Source organism: Oryzias melastigma, unplaced genomic scaffold (assembly GCF_002922805.2).
Source record: "Oryzias melastigma strain HK-1 unplaced genomic scaffold, ASM292280v2 sc00288, whole genome shotgun sequence".
Taxonomy (NCBI): Eukaryota; Metazoa; Chordata; class Actinopteri; order Beloniformes; family Adrianichthyidae; genus Oryzias; species Oryzias melastigma.
Window position 1 is genome coordinate 267,240 of NW_023416906.1, and position 14,368 is coordinate 281,607.

A 14,368-nucleotide genomic window follows, 5' to 3' on the forward strand; every position below is an offset into this window, starting at 1 on the left:
CAGCTTTTCTGCAGTCTCGTCTCAAAGTGCGTATTTCCTCAGAGATCCAGCGTTCAGGCATGCGCCTTGACGCATCATGTTCACGATACATGAACTTTAGATTAGTTTAGGTGACCTCTGACCTACTCCAGTTCAAAAATCATTATTTTAGTTAAAAATGCTGCTGATTTGGTCATTACTTCAAAAGGATTTTTTTTAAATGTGTAAGTTGATTTTTCTTTAACAATACATCATTTATAAACATGGAACAACACAGTGAAGAAGGGACATTTTTCCTATTAAATGTAGTGATGTGAGTGATCATCTGAAAATGTAACAATTATTGGGATTAATACAATGCTGAATATTGATATTTGTTTTTTGCTTGTCATTTTTGATAATTATGGTGAGAAATCAGTGTCTTTAGATAGAGGAGTATCATTATTCATTATTAATATTGTATAACTAAGCAAAATGTGTTATTTCAAACTGGTAGCCCTTCATATGACTCAGTACCCATGAAGTAGCTCTTAGTTTCAAAAAGGTTGGTGACCCCTGCTTTAAACAAACAATATTTGCTCCCTGAGGCCTATTTATAAAAGCAAAATACTAACGACATCTTAGAGCTCCAGATATTCCAACCCTCAGGATGCCCGTATAAACAAAGCAACTTAAGACATTTCGTCTTAAAAAATGGAAAAATCATATAAAAAAAAAAAAGAAAAAAAAAAACAGGAAGAAAAGCAGGGGATGTCTGTGGTACACATGTGTGCCGAACTTTGCTTGTGATCCACACGAATCACTGATCACCCATGATCCATACCTCCTCTAAATAAAACTCTAAATCAGCGTAAATACGAAAAAACGATTTATGTTGAGCAATACTCCAATGTTCTTTAATAAATGCTTACAAAGCATCATGATCAGAAGTGTTTCTAAGGAGTATGGATCAGTAATTCCCCTGTGGGGGGTGAGATGGAGACTGGGGGATCTCTGTTTCTTTGTGGATTTGCTGAGGTCTCCAGTCCCTAACCCCGCGAAGAAGGGGGATACTGTATTTTCATCTCTACAGTTTATTTAAACACAAAAATATGACCGCATTTGTCAATAACGGTATTTTATTGTGGAAGTTTTTTTAAACATGTTGATTTATACATATTGTTATTTAATAAAGAAAACAAAAATTGAATAAAAAAAAATTGTGAAAAATTGGTTATATTTTGAAAATTGACACATTTTCTTGTGTGTTTGGCGTAACTTCCTTCCAGGATTTACGCAGATCGCTCAAAAAAAAAAAAAAAATTGATGAACCCATGGTGTAGTTCACACCAGACGAAAACTACACCATGGGTATTAACAAGGGTGCCAAATGGAAGCGGCTTCCATTCCGCGGCGCTCTGCTGCGCTTCAGCGTGTGGTGTGAACCCGGCATCACTACAGCTTCCATATGTTCTTCACCGGCTCAGCAGGTTATTTTTTTGCCAGTGAAGATTAGAAATGGCGTTCAGACGCACTCACCTCACTGGACTTCAGCACGCCAAAGAGAGGGTAGAGGAAGGCTGGAACCAGAGCGGCTGCCCCCAGAGGAACGGCCTCGGACACCCAGTAGACCGCCGTCACCATCAAGACATAGGCACAGCATGCTTCCTGCAAAGCAAAGACCACCAACATCAACCTCCGTTCAGGACACCACATGTGTTTATTTTCACTCTGTTCATGTGCTGTTCAGACCGACGCTGCTTTAATCAGGCGATGGTTATATAAAAACCGACATACCAGCTTCTCATGTTGCAACACCAGAGGGCTTAGTGACGGCTCTCCAACACCGAAACAAGACCAATCTCGTGACATTTCCTAAGACCTCAATTAGCAGGTCTTTCATGAGCCACTCAGAGGTGACAATCCAACCATAAGAAGCCCTAAAGTACCCGACCTGCCAGAATTACACAGAGGTTGTGACACGCTCACAGCACCTTTACATAAGAGGAGCACTAAGAAGAACAGGTCAGTTAATCTCAAATTAATAAACCCGGAGGCGGGAGAATTAGCCACAGGGCTCAAGCTGAACGCATGCCGGGGCGTGTTCAAACCTCAGAACTCCAACAGTGCAGAAATTACTCTGCAGCGATTGTTCAGAGTAACAAAGAAACCCTCACAGCTCCAGCAAATCTCTGCTGACGACAAATGTGTGGTTTCACGGGCAGAAATGAAGTTCGTCCAAACATGAGGAGCAACAACCAAACAATGCACGGAAAATGTGCAGTTCTATCAGCTGGAATGTATTAGACTTTTAAATGTAAAGAATGTGATTTAGAAAACTTTATACAACTATACATTTTAGCCATTAGCCGCTCAATACATGTTTCATACCTTACTGATACTAAAATGTTTTTAAGACACTTGTATAGCTCAATAAACTGAATATTTTTCTTCCAAACAAAGATGAATTTACTGAAAAAAATGTATAGACTTCAAGCCTACTATAGACACAAATATTCTATAAAAAAATACTAAAATGTTAAACAACCAGCATTAAAACAAAGACTGACCTCTTAATTGGTGAAAGTCTATTCTTCACCTAGTTAAATTGATTAAAAAATGATTAGCTACTAAGAAGAAACAATATTGTCTTCAATTAGTCTGCAAAATACATAAAAGAAAATCCACAAAATGATTATAAAATAGCAAGCCATAGTACTGCTGCAGTGAAGCTAAACAGCCAGCTGTCACAGCACACTAAACGGTGTACAGCAGTTAGTAGACTGAAACGCAGCCACTGGAAAACAGAGAAAATAGAAACGGGCCATGGATTTTAAAAACTTTTTTTCAATGCAGTAAAGCTACAAAGTTCATGCTGGAAGACCGCACGCTCTACATCAGGGTGTCAAACTGAATCACACAAGAGGCCAAAATCCAAACACACCTTAGATCGCAGGCCGAACAGGATAAACATTTATTGAACACTCTAAAACTACATTTTTAAAACTTAAAAACTGTAACTTTTTAACATAATTATGAACCAGATATATAGCATTAACTGTGATAATGCTAGTGTGAATGCTGTAAGCTGAATTTGGCGGCTGAAGATGCTAAAATTGATAGCAGAAATCGCTGAAGATGATAGCGAGCTAAAAATGTTAGTTAAATGTGAAATTAGCCTAAAAAACTAACAAAAAAATATCTAGAATATACCTGAAAAAAATAGCCAAACCTTAAAATAGCCTAAAAAAGAAAAACTGAAAAAAAATGCCTAAATTAGCCAAAACAGCTAGCATGAAGAAGAAATAATAGCTTAACTCCAAAATAGCCTAAAAATCTTAGTAAATCGCAAAATAGTCCAAAAAACTATCAGAATGCTATTTTTTAAAATGGTAACTTTTATCATAATTATGAATAATAAAAAGGCAGGAATATTATTCCAGAATAAATCAACTTAATCCTTAAATAATTTTCAATATTTTACTCCCATTAAAAATATATTTTGTTAAAATTACACAAGCTAGAAATGATTGCAAGATAACATCGGGTCACTAATAACAATAAAATAAAGTGATCTGGAGGGCCGGATAGAATTACCTGAAGGGCCGGATCCGGCCCCCGGGCCTTGACTTTGACACGCGCTCTACATGAACAAGCTTCTTATAGTTTAGCTTTCTGTGCTGTTGTCTTGAAAGGACAAAGTGAAGGTGGATCAGGTAAAAAAAAACAGATCCTGCAGGAATCCTGCCGTCTGTCTGCAGGTACATCCACATCACGTCTTTATTTAACACCTCAACAGGCAGCAGGAAATCTTAAAATTGAAGTCAACAGAACTTTACCTTTCTTATTCAATGAAAGACGTCATAATGAGCCTCAATCTGCTATGTAACACAACATTATAGATGTAAACCTGCATGTGGGGGTCAGCAGTGACTGGACACCAGCTGCAGAAACACCAACTGTCAATGCAAAGAGGCTTTCCTTGACATTTTAATGTGTAAAAATAAAAAAGTTAAAATGGCTTGCTATCAGACAGGTGACATGTTCGACAGCTGAGTTTCTGGAGGAAACCGATGATGAAGAGACTCTCTGATCATTGACTGCAGCTTATCAAAGGATGCAGTTGATGCAACTCTGTCAAAGATCTGAAGTCTCATCAGCGTTAGAATGGCTTGTTCTGGTCGGTTGCAGATATGCAGCTTTTCTGATAATCAGACTTTAAACACAGACGTGTCACAGAAGGTCAGCTCTAGTCTGAGGGGTTCACACCAGCATTTCAAAAGGATTTCTGAACAGAACTGAACTATCAGAGGAAAGGTCTTTAAAAAAAGATAGTCAAGAAATAAAGTCACAAGATATGCTGATGAAATTAAGTTAACAGACATCAAAGTCCACAATGGATATGTGGTCTTTATTTAAACACACTCAGGTAAGAAAGGAGGATTATAAAGTGAGGAATAACACAATCCCACTTGAGTTCCATTTATGTTACTGAAACAGAATGTTAAGATTTTAGTCATTTAAAGATAAGGAAAATGGTTCTTGTAGCATTTTTCTGACTATGGAAGACATATGTCCAGAAAATTAGGTTAAGAATTGCATTTTTATGTATTTTTTTAGTCAAATTGAAAACCAGGGACAGGAAAAAAAAATGCTATTTGAAAATAATTCATTTCGTGACGTAGAAAATATGCTTGGTGGGCCAGAAGCTCCCTGCTCTATTCTGATGCATTCTCTTGCAGACAAATAGATCCATGAAGGGCTTTGGTCTCCTCATTGGAGCTGGAATCTGGATCAAATCTGTACAGAAAGAAAGCTCTGATGTTGATCAGCATTTTTGTTGCACCGTGAATATTATGTTGGAGCTATGAGAAGCTGTGAGCTAGCTGGTGAGTGTAGACAGATGGGTGATGGGAAATTTGGGGCAGGGTCGCTCCTTGTCAATGGCCACGCCCACAACTCATTTGATAAACTCCTGCCACTCCTCAGGAAATATGTCCTAGAACACAAGATAAGCTTTTGATTTCGGCTAAAAACACCATAATCATGACTAAAAGACCACTGGGAAGGATTTTACAAAAGATGATCGCAATAGGACGTTACAAGGTTTTAGAGCATGAGTATCTGAAGAGTGTTTTAGCAGATCTAATGTTTTCTGGAAGTCTGTTCCAGATATGTGGAGCATAGAAGCTGAATGCAGCTTCTCCATGTTTAGTTCTGACTCTAGGAACTGATAAAAGACCGGATCCTGATGACCGGAGAGGTCTGGCTGGTACATACTGGGTCAGGAGGTCAGTCATGTATTTTGGTGCTAAACCATTCAAAGCTTTATAAACCAGTAACAGAACTTTAAAGTCTATCCTCTGACAGACAGGTAACCAGTGTAAAGACCTCAGAACTGGACTGATGTGGTCTACTTTCTTGGTCCTTGTGAGAACCCGAGCAGCAGAGTTCTGAATAAGCTGCAGTTTCCTGATGGATTTTTTTGGTAGTCCTGTAAAAACACTGTTACAGTAATCAAGTCGACTAAAGATGAAAGCATGCACTAGTTTCTCCAGGTCCTGCTTAGACATCAGATCTTTAATCCTTGAGATATTTTTGAGATGATAATAGGCTGATTTAGTGACTGCCTTAATGTGTTTATCAAAATTTAGGTCTGTGTCTATCACTACACCCAAGTTTCTGGCCTGGTTGGTAGTTTTTAGTTGAATAGATTGAAGCTCTGTAGTGACGTCTAACCTTTTTTCTTTAGCCCCAAAGACAATAACCTCAGTTTTGTTTTTGTTTAATTGAAGTAAGTTGTGACACATCCAGTCATTAATGTCCTCAATGCATTTACCAAGAGCCTGTACAGGGCCTCGGTCTCCTGGTGTCAGTCTAATATATATCTGTGTGTCATCTGCATAGCTATGGTAACTAATGTTGTTGTTCTTAATAACCTGGGCCAGTGGGAGCATGTAGATGTTAAATAGAAGTGGTCCCAGGATGGAGCCTTGGGGCACTCCACATGTAATTTCTGTTGGCTCAGAGGTGAAGTTACCAATTGACACAAAATATTTCCTGTTTTCTAAGTACGTTTTGAACCAGTTTAGTACTGGCCCAGTGAGACCCACCCAGTTTTCCAGTCGTCTGAGTAGTATTGCGTGGTCGACTGTATCAAACGCAGCACTGAGATCCAGTAAAACTAGCACTGACATATTTCCACTGTCTGTATTCAAACGTATGTCATTAGTCACTTTGGTCAGAGCCGTTTCAGTGCTGTGGTTCTGTCTGAAGCCGGACTGGAAGACATCATAGCGGTTGTTATTTATTAGGAATTCATTTAACTGATGGAAAACAGCTTTTTCAATGATCTTACTTAAAAATGGCAGGTTTGATATCGGTCTGTAGTTGTTCATTTGAGTTTTGTCTAGACTGTCCTTTTTTAGGAGAGGTTTGATTACAGCTGTTTTCAGTGGTTCTGGGAAAACACCAGATGTTAACGACAAGTTGACAATCTGGAGCAGGGCTGGTTCCAGGATCTTTGAAACTTTTTTGAAGGACAGTTGGGTAATTATTTCTGAAAGCCAGACTTTTTTAGCTGACAGAGCACTAATCTATTGATTTGATCATCACTTGACTGTTATCTTTAAAACAGTTTAGGAAATGAACACCAAGAAACTTTAAAAGTCTTTAGAAATCTGTTAGATAATGCACAATCAATTAATCAACCGTTTAGATTCTCGAGGTGTATTTTTCCACATGCAAAATCAAATTAGTAGCAACTATGGATACACATTGTTCCAACTGCTACAAGGAAAGGACATAGTTTCTGTAGAGCGGCAGGATTTCATCAGAAATTCACCTCTGAGTTGTGAGCGGGACAGTTGGCTCAGAGTCAGCCTACCTTCATTTCTCAATACATTACCAGTGCAACAAAAATGGCGCACAATTAATAAGCTAACCTGATTCACAAAAACTTTAATTGAAAAATTACATTTTCTTTATATCCTACATTATTAGAAAACATCAAAAAGATGACTTTCATCACAGTGGGTCTTAAATATTACAGTGTATAACAACAAACAAAAAAATATAACAACAACAAAATATCATTAATAGTCATGTATTGGACCAGGATAAGGAAAAGTAGATCGAGTATTTACAGCTGTTTTCTCCTTCCTGCTTAGAACTATGGATGCAATGATTTGCTTTTCCAAAGATTCAGTTCAAACCTCAATTTTTGATCACCGTTTCCTCTGGTTTTGAAACATAATTTTTTTTTATTTTACAAAAGAAATTTCAGAAAACCCCTTTAATTTGACAGCAAGTGACTGAAGAAAAACTTTAGTTGTTTAATACAAATCCTGATGTAATGCCACAAAAAAATGAATCCTTCTTAGTTTGGCCAGGGCTCCAGAGAGCGACAAATTTGGTCGCAAATGGATTTTTCAATGGTGCGCCTAAAAATAAATAAATAAAAATCCTGGTCACACCAGTACGCCGTCTGTGAGAAGGAAAAACAAAAACACCATCTCTGCGACTCCAGAAGCCTCATTCCTGGATGTGTGTGGGCTGTAACAACCTCAAACAAGAATTACTAGTATTTTTGATATTTTATTAGAATGTACATCTGACTTGTTCAGTTTGGGTCTGTTCGCGTGCGACAGATGCTGGCGACAGGTGGAGCAAATGAAATGAAATAAAAAATAAAAAAAAAGTCTAAATATTCTTTAACACCGGAGCTTTAGCTCCAGTGTTAAGCTACATTCTTTCGTCTACCATAACTTTTCAAACGATGTAATTCCAGCTGTTTATGAAGCGGAGTTAAATGGGGCTTGTGCTGATATGGAACGCTGTGCAGTTGTGAAGTGTTTGCGTAATCCACATTTATAAACTGACATTGCCGCAGAGAAAACCATCTTTGTGCTGTTCTCAATGACTGTATATTTCTGAGTGTTCTACATTTATCATATTTTGCATATTGGAGCAAAGCAAGAAGAACTAAAATCAAACAACAACCTTTCTCCACGTGAGAATCAGCTGATTCACGGGATCGTGTGAACGGTAGAAGAATTTTGGCGACTCAAAGAGCCAGTTTTTCACTTCGACATTACTTGTGCTAAATGGTTAACTATAGAAGCCCTGAGGGTGAAATCCCATAAACAGATACATCAGTGTAAAACATTAAAAACATTTAAAGTAAAAATGGAAAAAAAAATAGAGAAACATCAAGTTTTAGAAATCAAAAATCCACAAACCAAAACATCAAAAACCTTTTACAGTTTCTTTTTTTTAGTTTAAATTTCAGCCTTGTGAAGCATTTTGAAGTCCTTAAGCTCCAGAAAAATGAATGTTATCTATAGTGCCTTTTAATATCTGAAAATAACCAAAGCTTTAATGTCTTGCCTTGAATCCAGTCAAAACTCGAGCCTTACATTTGTGTTAAAGAAGTCAACCAGCTGATAAATGTCTTTGTGTACCTCAACGTTTGAAATTCTTTTACAATGTTGATAAAAGAGAGATGTATTCTTTAAGAACCTGTGTTGAAATGGTGAAAAAAGTGTGTTTGCTTTCATTTCGACCTTCTTGTGATGCATAAAGATGTAATGATGAGATAGGAGGTCTTAGAACTGACCTGGCTTCTTCATGTGCATCATGTCATCTGGCTCTCTAATCAGTCTTTGTTACAGCCCATTCAGAACAGGAAGTGCTTAAATCTATCAGATTGTATGTAGTGAAGTGTAAAATAACCCCCCACTTCTCCGGTTAGTGCAACGGGTCTGTCGGCTGTCCAAGAAGGCCAACCTGCTGACCTGGGATTGGGACATACAGGACTTATGCAACTCCAGCTGGAGATCATTGGGGTCGGCTTAACCCCAGCTTTTTAAGTTTGAAGACAAAAATCAATCAAATGGATAAAAGTAGACTTTGTTCTTACTTCTTCTCCGTTTTCAAAACCTCAAAGACAAAAACCAAGAACCAATGATGACAGGTAATCTGTTTCTATGGAAACTGAACATATTGACAAACGCTTTATTTGAGACATTACAAATGGTCTAATGAGCTCTTATGCTATTATCATGATATTAATCCTATACAAATGTACAAGCAGTTCTTATTGTTAGTTTTCAAGTTTCTCCTTAAAGTTCCATCACTTGAAATCTTGGTTCAATATTTACAGATGGTGATTCTACACAAGCAGTTTTTATGTCCAATCTTGACCATTAAGAACTACTCGTTTTCCAGCCATCCATGCCTTACTTAATTACTTGTGTTAACCGTAACCTCAATTTACTTGATCCAGTTGGCCAAATCTCCAGAACCAGAACTACTCCACTCTCTCCTGATATAAGAAGCAGCTTTTAAGCACTCTTAGCTGTGTGCAGAATTATGTTTATATATTTTTTTCTCTTTCAGAAAAAAAAGCCACACACACACACACATGTTAAAAAAGTCAAAAAACATGATTTTCATTGGAGGGACTTTAAACATCTTTTGAGGCAATTGTCTGACGATGGAGGACATATAAAGAAAATTAGGATTAACTTGCATTTCTATGTCTTTCTTGAAACTTTTTGCTGAAAATTGTGACGCAATTGACTTTAATTACTGAAGGGATTTTCTGAAAAGGCAAAAACAATTTGCAAAGTGTTAACTTTGCTAAGAGACAAGAAATTTTGTCAAAGAACTCTGAAAGAGTGCTAAAATCCACCTAAATTTCTGAAAAAATTATAGTAAAATTGCTTAAAAATGTCCTAGTACTTGCAAATTTTGAAAAAAATATTTAGTGTGTCGCTTAAATATGAGCTCAACTCCAAATTAGCCCCAAAAACCTTCGTGGATGCCAAATAACCCCCCCAAAAGTTAGCTTGTTGCTTAAATACTAGTTAAACTCCAAAATAGCCTAAAATTCCTCAGTGAACTAAATTAGTCAAAAACGTCAGCCTGTTGCTAAAAAATAAGCTAAACTCTAAATTATCCTAAAAATCACAGTAGAAAACAAACTAGTCCAAAACGTTAGCACGTTGCTAAAATAGAAGCTAAACTCTAAATTACCCTAAAAATCCCAATAGAAAACAAATTAGTCCAAAATGTTTGCACGTTGCTAAAATATCAGCTAAACTCAAAATTAGAATAAAAACCCAGTAGATACCCAAATGAGCTAGCATAATGCTTATATAACAGCTCAATGTCATTTTTGGAGGAGGGGAATTACTTTAAGAGACATAAGAAAAAAAAAAAAAAACATAGCTTATGAATATATTTAAAGGCTTGTTGCTATCTACTTAAAAACACTACATTTAAAGATACTCGTTCCTTTCCTATGGGGCATATTTTGCTCAATATTTCGAAAACTATATAGTTTATAAATACCAAAAGTACAAGCAGTAATGTCCTGAACGAGCTAAATATTTTGATGCCAAGTTTTCTGAAATCACTGAAGTGTGATTGAGTTTTTATGTGCTGAAAAACGTCCGGAAAGGAGCAGGAGAATCACTTTTAAAACCACTGGGCATATTTTAAAAATAGTTTAAAAGATGGATGGAGTGGAGCTTTAAAGAACATATTTGTTAAAAACGACCCTAAACCTGTTCAATAAAAGCAGAGGTTACCTAAATTGACCTTTTGCATCCAACTAGAGTCACATCAGAGTCAAACTCCGTAAACTTCTTCATGTCCCAGAGATGAACGAGCGAGCTGTGATCCACATACCGCGTGTCACTCCAGAAGAAGCTCAGCACTGCCTCATGTTCTCTGACCTCTGACTGCATCAAGCAGATGTTCTGCTCCGGTGCAGCTGGACCTCTCAAAAACACGCCGACACAATCCTGACGCAGTCTGAGGTCCATGCTGTCGTAACCACGCCACGTGGGGCCAGAAATCCAGCGTGGAGGCAGCTTGATTATATAACCTAATTGCTTGGAGTGACTTTCTGGTTATTTCGGCGAGGATTCTGCTCCTTTGTTCCTTCACAAGCTCCTCCTCCTCTTTAACATACTGCAAGTTTCCAACCGTTAACATGATCATTCCAGTAGATTCTGAAGGAGAAAAGCGGCTCATCGATGAGCCGCTTTTCTCCTTCAGAATCTACTAGAATGATCATGTTGATGATTGAAAAGTTACTGTAAATCAAAGAACATAAACACTGGAGCTGCGGTGTTAAAGGGTTAAACAGAATAGGAAGGTTTTTTTCATAATGAAATATGGCTCTGGTAAAATAATCATTAGTGAATGTGGATTTACATGCCTTAACTTTCATTTCAATCTTTCCAAATCTCTGATTAAGCGGTGTTTTGGCGTCTGAAATTAAGAAAGATTTAGAACCCTAAGGCCTCCTGTCACTACATTCAAACTCAGGGTTCCCTAAAGCGAAATGTTACGACCAACGGGATTTTCTGAACAATATCCATGGACTGTTGCACCTTTTACGTGAAGGTTACCTTCAATAGAGTTATGAAACTCTAAACAGAAATACGAAGAAAGAAAATGAAGAATAATAAATGAATAAGGCATGGGTGTCAATAGCACAAGGGGCCAAAATCCAAAACACACCTTAGGTTGAGGGCCGAACAGGATAAACATTTATTGAACACTCTGAAATTACAGTTTTAAAACTTTAAAACTGTAATTTCATAACATACTTATGAACTAGATATATAACATTACCTGTGATAATGCTAGTGTGAATGCTGTAAGCTGAATTTGGCCAATGAAAATGCTAGTGCTGATAGCACAAGATGCTGAAATTGATAACTAAAAACGTTGAAGCTGATAGCAAAAAATGCTGAAGCTGATAGCTAGCTAAAAGCCAAACTAGCCTAAAAAAACAAACAAAAAAAATTGGTTAGCCAAAGCAGCTAGCATGTAGTTGAAAAAATTGCTAAACTTCAAAATATCATAAAAAACTGAAAAAAGCCTAAAATAGCCAAAACAGCTAGCATGTAGCTTAAATATGAGCTAAACTCGAAAAATAGCCTAAAAAAAATTGTAGCAAATGCCAAAATGGTCCAAAAAGCTACCAGAATGCCAAGTTTTTTTTAACTTTAAAATCGTAACGTTTTAATATAATTAATAAAAAGGCAAAATAAATCAACTTAAAGCTTGAATAAATTTCAATATTTTACTCCCCATAAAAATATATTTTGTCAAAATTATACAAGTTAGAAATAAGCACAAGATAACATCGGGTCATTAATAACAATAAAATAAAATGATCTGGAGGGCCGGATCCGGCCCCTGGGCCTTGACATGTGTGATCTAAGAACATGTATAGTTAAGTAGATCTAATTAGATAGATTTTCCTCAATCTTTGACATTAGAAACAGATTACGTTGTTAGATTTTTCATCAAACAAAAAAAAAAAACCCAAAATGTATATATGACATAAAAATAGTACCATCAACACCACACATGATGCAGCAAAAACTGATCAACCATCATTCCAGTCCAATGTGTGGAAACTCTTTGAATTTAGCAAAGTCATGTGACCAAACAGTGAGGTAGAACGATCTAATAATGGATTATTCTGATGTGGAAAAACAACAGTGAGCTGAACTTTGTAGGACTTGCTATTAATTCTTATTAACTTGTTTGTAAACATAATGCAAGGAATCTGTAAAACTTCACCTGCACTGTTCAGTATTTATCTCCGAGTCACACACATTTTAGGTCAGTGAATCGGATCAATACAGACTATGAATCAGATCAGCAGCCACTAATCATGATATGAATTAAGGTAATTGAAATAAATTGTTACATCCTTAAAATATATGGAAATTGTTACTTTTTCCAGAAAAAACTCAGATTTTTAAGTAATTTCACTACAAAGTTTTCAGAAATTTAGGTCAACTTCAGCGCTCTTTCATAGTAATTTCCAGTCTTTTAGCAAATAGGTTTTGCATCTTTAGCAAAACCCTTCAGCAATTAAAGTAAATTGCGCCCCCATTTACATCAAAAAGCTTCAGCATTCTCAGTGACTACTTTCAGCTAAAAGCATTCACACTCGCATTTTAGTAGGTAATGAAACTTTTTCTATTTTTTTTTATTGATGCCACTCCATAGGGTGCTGTTTTGTTCCATCATTTGTGATTTTTGACTTCATTTTAATAAAACCTGAACAATTGAGACAGAATAATTTCATTCATTCCTACAGGAAAGTAAGCAAAAAATTAAAGCATTCAATAAATTAATTGTCCCCCCAGTAAAAATAATGTCGATAAAATAAAATTCTTTAACCTTTAAATATGATTTTTTTTTAATACTTACAAAAAAATGTGGATTATTGACACTGATGCAGTTTTTTGATGACTTATACATGTTCTCTTAAACTGTTCAGTCCACCACTGAAAGTGTAGAGTTACTTTCACTCAACTTGGTCTCAAAACATGAACAGAAACTACAAAATGATTTTTAACTGAAGCTCTGAAGATCAAGCAGGTCTGAATCAAGTCAAAATCAACCCCCAGATTCAGTTAATAGACTTTTTTAAACTGATTAAAACAGCACGTGCCGAGACCCATTTCTGAACCACTTTCAGATGAAGCAGCAGCTTCTGCTCTCATCAGGTCTGTCACTGATCTCATCAGCATGTGGAGACATCTCCACACTCAGCTGCTGAGCATCCATCCGGAGAGGACACTAAGCCTTTGAGTCACACGCGCACGCGCAGACTAGGTGGTCATCTGTGAAACCTGGTGGTGGGTGAGGCGGTTCTGGACTCACGCTGGTGGGGTGGATGAGCGGCAGCGGCAGCAGGGACAGCGGGATTAACACCACCAGGATCAGCTTCCGCGCCCTCCACAGCTTCCGGAACAGGTCCATCCTGGCAGCGGCCTCCAGCCTCATGAGTGACCGGGAGTTCTGAGAGAGCAGACGAAAACTCGGAGGAGCGACTGGACCGAGGAGGAGGGAGAGGGTTGAAGGCCGAGCGCGCGCGCGGAGAGTGGCGGGACTTGGTTGAAGAAGTTCTGTTCCCACCCGGAGCCCGAAGAACCGCCGCTCCCTCTGGGGGTCTGAAACTCACCGGGGCCCCAGGTGAAGCTGCCGGGGCATTTATGAGGCTGCTGATTCATGCTAATTAGCCCAAACTTTGCCCCTCCCTCACAGCCGCCTTTCCACCAATCAGGAAGCGAGAAAACTTTCGCACGCGGGCTGGTCCCTCAACTAAACTCTTCCTGCTGGAATCATAAAGTTCTGATCAAATCACGCAAATACTGCTTTCATGTATTACATTCGTGTAACAGTGCAAAGCTTAACGGGTTTATGAGGAATAAAGTTTTATTTGATGACCTCACTAAATAAATAAAACATTTATTAAACATTATCAAGTTTTTATGTGACCGTAGAAGTACCTTAAAAATGTTTCCTTTGAATCAAATATTTTTATCTTCTTACTTTTTTCCGTTTTTTCATATTTATTCATCTATTT

At 37.4% G+C, this 14,368-nt stretch overlaps 1 protein-coding gene across 1 annotated transcript in view; it reads right to left on the reverse strand.

The window, feature by feature from the left end:
• Positions 1–14,124, reverse strand: part of slc13a4 (solute carrier family 13 member 4) — a gene marked incomplete in the record, with an annotated part of 44,129 nt that extends 30,005 nt beyond the window's left edge. The window contains 2 exon segments of the mRNA XM_024265145.2: positions 1,498–1,626; positions 13,663–14,124. Of these exon segments, the coding sequence (XP_024120913.1) occupies positions 1,498–1,626; positions 13,663–13,785 (252 nt within the window).
• Positions 14,125–14,368: the final 244 nt, after the last annotated feature.